The sequence below is a fragment of the Corylus avellana genome, chromosome ca1, assembly GCF_901000735.1.
Source record: "Corylus avellana chromosome ca1, CavTom2PMs-1.0".
Lineage (NCBI taxonomy): Eukaryota > Viridiplantae > Streptophyta > Magnoliopsida > Fagales > Betulaceae > Corylus > Corylus avellana.
Window position 1 is genome coordinate 5,361,548 of NC_081541.1, and position 10,392 is coordinate 5,371,939.

Below are 10,392 nucleotides of genomic sequence, written 5' to 3' on the forward strand. Positions count from 1 at the left end.
AAGGGTGATGGGATTGAATTGAATGCACTTAATAGCCTGCCTCGAGGAGGAAATTTTTATTGCTTCTTGTCGTCTTTTGACGGCTCCAACTCGATTGTCTGCAATATTTTTTGTGCAAAAAATAAAAATTACTTGATGGTGATCGTTGCCTTTATGGTAGAGACTTTCTACCAAGTTCTTTTGTCATTTGTTTTGAAAAAGTCCAGTTTGTTTATAATTTCTATGGGATTATGAACAAAATTATTGTCTACTATTTGGTTTTGTATCTATTTTTGTTTTACATGTTCTGCTTGAGTTTTGTCGTTGGGTGCCACTCCTATGTTGTTGTTTGATTTCTTGTAACCGGCTTCCTTTATTTGAATAAATTAAAAAAAATAAATAAATGTCTTCCTTGATGTTTTCCTCGACTGGCTTGCCTGCCTCAATCGATTAGGCAAACTAGAGGGATTATTAGGTTTTTGAATTATTACGAATTTAGATAATTAATGTAAGAGCCTATAAGAGGTCTCCTATATAATCTATTTATTGCCTAACCATTCAAAATTTTCTTGAATAAATAGGTCTTATATAAATTCTCAATTATTTGAAATAAATAATTTATGTCAATATTTGTTTAATTTTTTTTTTTCTCTCATCTTACAAATTTAATATATCAACTATTAAATTTGCAGACTCATGTAGACTCTCATACAAATTTAATAATGGATTCATCCATTCACTATGAAAATAGTTAAAAATATAATAAATTATATCATTTATCTTATTTTAATATCATGTTGGCACAATTTTGGAGAGAAAACCAGCAAAATGATTTATTGTACTTTTTCGATAAACTTAGGCCGTTAAAAATGAATTAAAAATAAATAAATATAGGCAACATCTGTTTTCGCATGTTTGATTTAGTAATTTATCTATAAAATTTCCTAATTTTTAAGATGTTTTACCACCTTTTTTTAGATTAAGAAGTGTTAACATTCATTTCTTATACATTCATTTGTAAATTTACCATTACATTTGTATTACCTGTATATAAGTTTACATATTTAATAATGAATTTGTCCATTTTTTTTTTTATATAGGGATAAACAAAAAATAAATAACTTTTAAATAGAAGTTGCACTGAAATTTTTCATAATTAGGACGCAAACAAGAGATTGCTTAATTCAGATTCGGTGACATGTTTTGATAAGGATACCAACTTGACCTTACTGAGATAGGCAGCTAATAAAGCTCACGTGCCCGGCCAACTGCGACATATCTCTCAATCTTTTCTTTTTAGGAAAAATATAAAAAACTCTCATTTGTAACTTAACTTTTTAATGTTTAAAAAGTCCTAAAGTAATTCTCTAAACTATCAAAATGTATCAAAAATATCACTTATTTTTTTAGATTTTTATAATATTTTTATTCTTTTAACAAATAAAATAATAAAATAATTGTAAAAAAAATACCAAAAAAATAGTGAAAAATACAAAAAAAACCAATGGGCGAATAAATAAATTTTGTTTTTTGAATAAATAAATAATTAGTCAATGTAGTTGGCCTAAATTACAAATTACTTCATGTCATATTAAAGTAAAATCAATGGGAGAATAAAAACAATTTTTTAACAGAATTTGACTCTAGATAACTAAAACAATCGAAAATACTATTAACAAAGTTGATTGTAGCTTCCCAATGAACAATATGCGTATCAAGTTATCAACAAAGAATATTCATTTTAACTTAGTTTCTAACCAACTTATGAGGTAGTTGTATAATAACAGACAAGACACCATTTGGGCAGTAAGGCAGAGAAAGCACAAAGATCAAACTTTATTTTAACCCATGTTCGGATATTGAAATCATAGTGGACCAAAAAGGCTATACAAAGTAGAGTCAAAGTTCATAAGGGACATTAATACAATTTATTTTTCTTCTTCGTTTTTATTTTTTATTTATTTTTTATTCGGAACATTAATGCAATTGATAGTTTGAGAGAGACGTTAACAATAGGGTGGTAGTTTGAGGGGAGTATGTGTATTTTTCCTAATACTTTTTAGAGTGTATTTTTTATTTTTTGTTTAATATTTTTTGGATGTGAGATAAAAATAAAAATAGTTTTGACTGTTTTTTGTTTTGTGTTATATATATATTTTAAAAAAGGGATAATAAAAAAATGTTAGCAAATAGAACCCTACCTATTTTTCAGTTTCGAAGAATAGCTTACATTATAAAGAAAATACAACCAAACCAGAAAACTGAATAACTACGTATACTTCTTTATTTATAGTAATAGCATATTAAACTAAAAACTTTAATATTTGACCATTCAAATGAACTTGACCTTTCAAATATTGGATCTATATTTTGAAATATTCCACTAAAGAATGTGTTATGACTTGACACCGGTCGGGATTTGATTATAAAGTTTGTTTTTTAGGAGATTTGTTTAATTATCAAGTTGATTTTTGGTTTTGGTGTCTCCAACTTTTAAGAGGTGGAAAGCTTTTATTCCTCTTTTTCTCCGTGTACAAAAACAAGAGGGCTACATTAAAGGCAATATTTGGGGTAATGCAAGCCGCAGTTTAAAAGGTTGACTTATTCGAAAATCTACAAAGCCAAAGCTTATTTTCATCTCTTCAAAGCATTTATATCGGCACAAATCTGAACCACTAACATTTTCAATAGAGTAAACCAGTCGCCTTCCAATCCCCCGACTAACTCTACCATAGACGCCAATGATAGGCTATAACTCTCTCCCTAACATAGCTTACAACTTTTATTGCCGCACTCCTAAAAGTCTGATTGAATCATAGCTTAACTTAACCCTACCAGAACATTAATAAGACACATGCAGCTAAAAAAATAAAAATAAAAAACCGCAGCTGCACATTTTTTGTGAGCCGCAATGGCAGGCACTTTCAAAATCACATCAGCTCCACCATCGCACTGCCACTACAGTTGCGCAAGACATCTTTTTTCATTTCTTGGACTGGCATCGCATGTGCAAGATGGCTCTACCACTGAACTATCATAAACAGCTTGTTAGCCAGATAATAAGATTGAGTGAAACTGTGTCCTACTCCAACTCAGCAATCTGGTCAAGTAGATTTCAAGGCATAAATGATGGTTTGTCCAAAAAAGGCATGCTACCCATATCCCTTTGTCCAAACAGGTACAGAGTATATCAGTGTCCCCAAGCCGAAAGAGCTGCAAATGGTAATCAAGGCATATGCATATGCCCTCCAAGGGTGCGTGCTTTCTCTCATTGCATTGAACTCGGCAATGAAGGTAGAAACAGTACTCAGACAGCCCAAGAATCCAAGTTGTATGCCAGAGGCTACAGTATCACAAGTCTGGGTATTCACCTATACCAAAATAAACCAAGATTTTGCTCATCATCTATTCAAGGCATGTTTGTATAAAAAACGGACATTGAGACATGTAAATTGACCTCATCAAAACCTCTGTCATGTTTGAACTTGTGTTAGACACTAGAAAGTGAGAAAAAGGTGCAACACCTTACCGCTTTCTTCACAGTAGACAGTGCTGCCATGATACAAGCTGCGGACACATTGGCGATTAGAGTCCCAATCGGTACCCATTTAAACAATCCGGACCTTCCTAACCCACGCCCGTTGAGTCGGGCTAAGAACCACCTGATCCACACACCTGGAGGTCCAACAATGCAAGCCAACCATAGTTGAGCACCACTGCCGCCACTGCTAAACTGTTCCTTCAATAGCTCTCCACTTAAACCCCATAACAAGACTAGCATTAAAATCAACACCACCATGACTGCCAAGTGACGCCTGCTGCTATCAACCCTCCAGTTGCTGCTAGAGCTACGGATGCCACTTCCCGAACTTCCGTTTTGTCTTGTTAGAAGCCACTTAAAACCCTTGGCCGTTTCAACACCAACAATAACGGAATAGGCCGCAAGAAACAAGCCTGCGAAGAATTGTAAGGGTTAAAAGATCATCTTGCTCTTTAAGTGCACAGAGGCAGGCTGGAGACTGTTCGTTGTTAAGTTTTTGAATAGGCTCAAGCAGGAGACCTGCCTGAAGCAATTAAAATCAAATCTGTTACGCGTCTAATGAACCAAACAATCCGTACATCTATTGTAATATTGTTCTTACCTAAAAGAAAACCAAGCACAGTAAACACCCAGTGGCCATCAACACTAAGCTCAAGCATTTTCTGATTCCAACCACTGAAAGTTGTAAGACTACCTAAATAACCAGTCGTCAATCCGATCGCTAGATAGTCTGAAATGCGGGATATGTCTGCTTTGAAAACGACACCCCACCATCCCATCAAGAAAGAACCAACCTAGAAAAGTGCATAAACCAATTTGAATGAGAAGATCTTCTAATTGAAGTCTTTAATGGAGACATATATATACATATATAAAAGAGGGAGAGGAAGGCAAAAAAGATGGGAATCTCAAAGCTCTTAACCCCAACATCAAGTACGGAAGTTCTATCACGCAGCCTTTACCAGAGCAAAGGCATCGCTACGAAGTTCTAATTTCTGAATTGTGACAGGCCACTATAATACATTCCAGTGATAGGTTGAGGTGTTTATTCAGAGCTAGAAAAAACTCGCTTAAACACTCTCATAACCTCATCCATAAATTGTGTGCACATGCATCTGAGAGAGAGAGAGAGAGAGAGAGAGAGACCATATTAGAAGGAAGGTCAAGGTACAGAATGTTTTCATTGTTTGTCAAGCCAACAACTCCAGGGCCGAACAATTTTTGCAGTAAATACCTTGTTAAAACCTGCACATTGTGGCATGTTACATATTAGAATCTCGCTAAGTACATCTATTAACTGGAAATTTACAATTAATGAAATGTAGAAGTGAAAATTCTAGAATCCAGAGAAGACAGAAGTTCCAAGCAGCCCAAGCAAAAAAAAATCTATGATAATGTTGGTTCCAAATATTTGATACAAAATAGAGGGGTAATACCTCAATGTTATATGACATGAAGTTGAGCCTCTCCAACTATTGTCAAAAATTAAGTTTTATTTTCTAAGGAACTTCGGACTTCTTTAAATGATCAAGAAAACTGTTATTTCCATGAGGTTGCCAGGTTGGGTTGCTCAAAACTCCTGTCCTATGCTCTTCATCTGGGTTTGTCAATCTTTGATAACTTATTGACAAGATGCTCTTAGGAAACTTCCTATTTTGTTGTGAGATATTATATCCTTTGCTCTTGAAACATTAGGTTAAAGAATGTAGTTTCTAAACATATATTATTGGGCAACACAAACAAGAATCCCCATGAGAATTACTCTAGAAAGAGTACAAAATACCACACTTGTACAAAAAAAAAAAAAAAAAAAAAAAAGGTAGCTCAATGGCATTACAAACTACAAGTGTATTGCAGTTTAAAACCTAAATAAAAATCAAAACTAAAATGGATGAGAATATATATCTCTATATCACATAAAAAAAAAAAAAAAAATTTAAAAAAAAAAAGGCAATTCTTATGACTGATAGAGATAAGGATGGCATATTACCCCAAGAATCCCAAAAACAGCTAAATGAATGAGACATAAAACATAATCCCATAACTTTGGCAACTCTTCCTGCATATAAAAAAATGAATATGTTTTCATTGTTTGTCAACAAACAAACTACATAAGTTAAGGAATTTCTGTTAACAATGACAACTAAATGAGAAACTATTAACTGAAGGCTCACTTGCTTTTTGTCTTTAGAGAACACCATTGCATCCACGGAAAGGGGAGATATAGTTTCCTCTGGCAACGGAGACACTGGAGAGATTGTATTCAATGCTGGATCACGAGACCAATATCCATAAGGGTGCAACAGAGTATCCAGGGAAGGGGGAGCAGCTACTCCATTCTGTGATGCATGATCAATAGAAAAGCACAGGCTAGCATCCTCGCTGTGCCTGTTGCTCTGAAGAGCCCGATCCCCAATATCTCCTGCCTCCGAAACAGTCTCACTTTCAATTTCATCATCTATATGAAAGGGTACAGCTGCTGAAAAACTTATAGAGCGCCTTCTACATGAAGAACTGGCACTTCCCGTGTGACTAAATGATCCACTTCGTCTGGGTTCAGAGTCAGTAGTTCCATGATCCATGACTTCCCCACCAGAACTTCAAGGCTCGATACCTCTTGGAATAACTTCAAAAGCCACATTAATAAATGAGGATGTTGATTCAGGGATCAAAATTATATGAAAGTAATAATAATCTAGCTGCTGCTGACAATGATGATATCGTTATATTTCTAATTTCTGTAAGCAAATCCAACTACTCTACCTTTGAGAAAACTAATTTATGTGCACATAGGAACAATTGATGGGACTCATTTTAGCTCGTCCTACAAAAAGTCAAACTGAAATGTATTTACTAAAAATAAATCCATTCATATCTTTTTGCATCTAAGTTCTGCTAGTCATGACATCACAGAGATAAAAAATAAATAAATAAAAAATAAAAAAACAAAAGTAATTACATATGACCGTCCAAACGTTTCAATTTTTTGAATACTATAGAGTATACCTTCTCCCTCAAACAACTCCACTCAGACCAATATCTAAATTTTTTATTTTTTATTTTTATTGGTAAGTTTCACATGCACTCGGCCGGACATGAACCCACAACCTCACCCTCCACCTTGCTACAAAGGGAGGAAGTACCATCTGAGCTAATGCGCATTGGTCAAACCAATATCTAAATACTTATGCATTAAGATCATGGACTTGATAAATAATGTCTTTGATTTTAATTTCAAAACAATTTGGAACATCTAAACTGTCTGCTCTATCAGGTCCATCACAAAGTTATTGCGCATGATTGCCATAAGGTTAAGACATAAGAATCTTCTAGCACCTGCCATAATTTAAAGTTTTCTTTCAATACACAGTAAAGAAAAAAAAAATAGATAAAGCACCCACTGCAAGCAAATAGAAGTCACAAATAAGTTGCTATTCTGCTAGGGAGCAAAGTAACATGAGATTATGCCACTGATACTGATTTCTAAGCGCTGAAGCAGGGTTAGAGAAAACAAATGACAATATGCTAAACTTTTTCAGCAGGACTTCTGAATTAGATCTAAAGCTCGCCAAGACCATGAATGATATTTTATTTTCTTATGTAAAACAGTTATATTTAAGCAATAAATAAATTAAATAAAAGTAATAACAAAAAGAATAGGTAACATAGAAACAGAATAAAAATGACCTTCCTGTCACTTGACAAGAACCCTAAGGCTGACAATTGGAAAAGGCTCCAGGAAATTTGTTAGAACTAAGAGCAGATAAAAAGATTTAGTCACTCCAAGTGAGGCTCAGCAATCACTTGTACCAACTAGGAGGAATTTAGAGTCCCTTCTAAGAGCAGGAATGGCCAAATAATGGTAAATAATGGTAAGTGTTAGTTATTCGAGGAACATTGTACAACTATAACATGTGCATTAACTGGATCTCCCTGCATCTAACAGACTCGGCAGATTGCAAACCGATCCAACCATCAAGAATTGCAAAAAATCAATAATTAGCATAATATTGTACTAATTTTAAAAACAGAAATCTTTTTATTATCCGCTTCACAATAGGAGGGATAGTTACGGCCAAATGGGTCTTCATAATTTCATAGATTTGAGACAAAAGGTGCAGCTGAATATTATATCAACCAACTGATCACAACTAAATTAGAAAATTCTTGCTCCACAACTAATGACTGATGTTTCAAATGAACTGGATCAAGTGGATCCCATCTCCAAGAACAATTAATTAATTGTTTAGGAACAAACTCAAACGTTAACAGGCAATTTCATCATATTTCTCAGAGCCCCTAGTAACTGGATGTGAAAGATATTTGTGCAATCAAACATGTGAACAATTAGCAATGAAAATAGTAATAAAATAACAAAATGAAAAGCTGAACAGGAAGAACCAGAAAGTGAAATTACATTGTAAAAAAACTGTAACTTTTTCAGTCTTTTTTATGTAAAATATAATGCACGAATTTACATATATACGAAAAAAAAAAAAATACAAAGAGAGTAGAGGGAGATAGAAGTACCAGGAACATTAAGAGTCCTGTGAAAAGTACAAAGGCTAAAGAGATTCAAACCCAGACCAACATGTCTAAAAAGTCTTCCCAAAATTTCATCTTTCAAAACACCAGCACAGGGAAGATATGTGAACGATAAGACTTTTTGGGTTCCCTAAGCTGTAAATACGACTGGAGTTTCAAGTTCAAGACATAACGAAAAGCGAAGTTGTGAATACAACAGGACTAAACTATAAATATTAGGCGTTTCTAACTTTCTATATATAACAAAAAGTCAAGACTATAAATTTTACGAAAAAATATAAAATTAGTAATAATTGTTTGCATCTAATATCAGTATAATTGATTATTCACACGTCATTTTCTAACACTGTCACCGTGTCACGTATTACCTTAGCCCTCATATAATATATTCCATTGAAACCACATGGGAATAGGGAAGCTGTAGTCGGTGATCATCAGGTGGTGGAGCCATCTAATTCTAACACATGACATAAATATAGTTTAATTATGCCTTAGCTCACTGGTGCACGTAAGATAACAACTACTTTTTTCTCTTTTTAAATCGTCTTTAGGATTATCTCACCTGTTACTCTGTCAGATCCCAGCAGCCTGCAATACAAATTTAACCCTCTAGTACTCCTAATATGACATAATTAAGTAACCCATTTTTACCAATTTATAAAAACTAAATAAAATCAAATCAACTGAATTTCCCCTTGCCACCAACACTAGGAACTAAGGACGCTCACGGCCACAAAAGGGTTTTCATAATATCATGGATTGAAATACAAAGCAGGGGCAGAATATGTACGAGTGACAATTTGTGCTCTCGTGTTCGGTTTAGGTCGTGTCGAGATAGGAATATAAGACTATATAAGTCAATCTTAATTTGACTCATTTAATTAAACAAATAAGACCCCTCAACCATAACTTGATAATTTCATTTTTTGGTTCATATCAAGTTTGCGGGTCGTATAAAAAAAATATAACTCTAAATGTCACGTGTCAAGCTTGAGTCGTATCGAGGTATAGATATAATACTATAAATTAATCCTAATCCGATTTATTTAATTAAATAAGTTAGACTCTCTAACTCTAACTCTCTAATTCTTTATTGAGTTTATGCGTTATGTTAAAAATTGTTAACCATAATATCATGGTTGCAATCGAAATTTTATTCCGCTAATAGAATAGTTTGAATAGACTGGACCACAATAAAACGAATCCCATGTCTAAGCACAGTTTGTAAAATCCTTCAGCTCAAATCGCTAAATGGCAATCCAATCATGTACTCAAATTAAAGAGCTTAAAGATGTGTCCTCCACTAACAGATCATAAATAAAGAAAAGCAACACAAACCCCCCCCCACTTGAAGTCTACTGGACGTGAGCTAAATTTCCTAAAATTAAATTTTTGGCACAAATAAGCCAAAGTGAACCTTTTCAGTGCCTTTTATAAATTAGGTCATGCATCATGCATGCATTTCAAGTAATTGGGCGTGAACAATAATCGACTAGTCAAATCATGTGAACGACAAGCACAGAAAAGTAACGAAGGAAACAACATGAAAGGCTGAACAGAAACAATAAAAAAGTAATTGCACTGTTAAAGCTGAGCAACTTTACAGCCCATTTTAGTAATACGCTAAACATAATCTAAGTTTAATATACTCTAGAAAAATATATAAAATTATATGCGAGAGAGACCAAGAAAAGGTCGAGAGGGATACCAGGAAAGTAGCGAAGGCGCACGAGGAAAGTCAAACCCGAACAACTGGCCCGTCAAAATTCTTCTCTAATTTCTCGTTCAACACGCCGAGGAGTTTCAGAGGGAGAAAATGGTGGTGAAGATATGCCAATGGAAGAGAAGCGGATGTTTGAATCGCCAAGCAATGAAGAGAATCGACGGACGGGCTGAGCCTCCTTGAAAAACCGGGTCGACAAACGGGCGGGGATGGGCTGGGCTGGGCTTTGGGTGATTGATTGGAGGTTGTAGCCTTGTAGGGAGGTTTGGGGATGAAAGAGAGTAAGAGAATGATGGCTATGGGCCTATGGCGGTTTGATGGTGAAGCTCTCAAACTGACCAACCGTCTACTATACGACACGGAGAGAGAGAGAGAGAGAGAGAGAGAGAGAATTGATTCTTAAAGGATGACCTCAAATTTATAGCACCATGAAATAAAATGAGTCGGAAATTTTATTGTCTTTCTACACTTTTATATATATATATATATATATATATATATATACTTAACAGTCGTTTAATACTTATGTGAGGCCGTTAAGGTATAGAATAAATCTTTGGACATAATTGGGTTCTTTAAATATATAACACTTTTTTGGAGGGTG

At 34.4% G+C, this 10,392-nt stretch overlaps 1 protein-coding gene across 3 annotated transcripts; it reads right to left on the minus strand.

The window, feature by feature from the left end:
* Positions 1-2,593: 2,593 nt before the first annotated feature.
* LOC132191711 (uncharacterized) lies at positions 2,594-10,117 on the minus strand. 3 transcript variants are annotated; one of them, XM_059606806.1, is made up of 7 exons: positions 9,774-10,117; positions 5,695-6,146; positions 5,511-5,579; positions 4,667-4,765; positions 4,122-4,314; positions 3,509-3,933; positions 2,594-3,350 (listed from the first exon to the last, which is right to left on the minus strand). In XM_059606806.1, the coding sequence occupies exons 2-7, from the start codon at positions 6,100-6,102 to the stop codon at positions 3,132-3,134; spliced, it is 1,413 nt and encodes a 470-aa protein (XP_059462789.1). In that variant the 5' UTR covers positions 6,103-6,146; positions 9,774-10,117; the 3' UTR covers positions 2,594-3,131. The 3 variants fall into 3 exon arrangements, with proteins under 3 accessions (XP_059462789.1, XP_059462796.1, XP_059462802.1); XM_059606819.1 differs by having other exon boundaries at positions 3,281-3,350; positions 3,504-3,933; XM_059606813.1 differs by lacking the exon at positions 5,511-5,579.
* Positions 10,118-10,392: the final 275 nt, after the last annotated feature.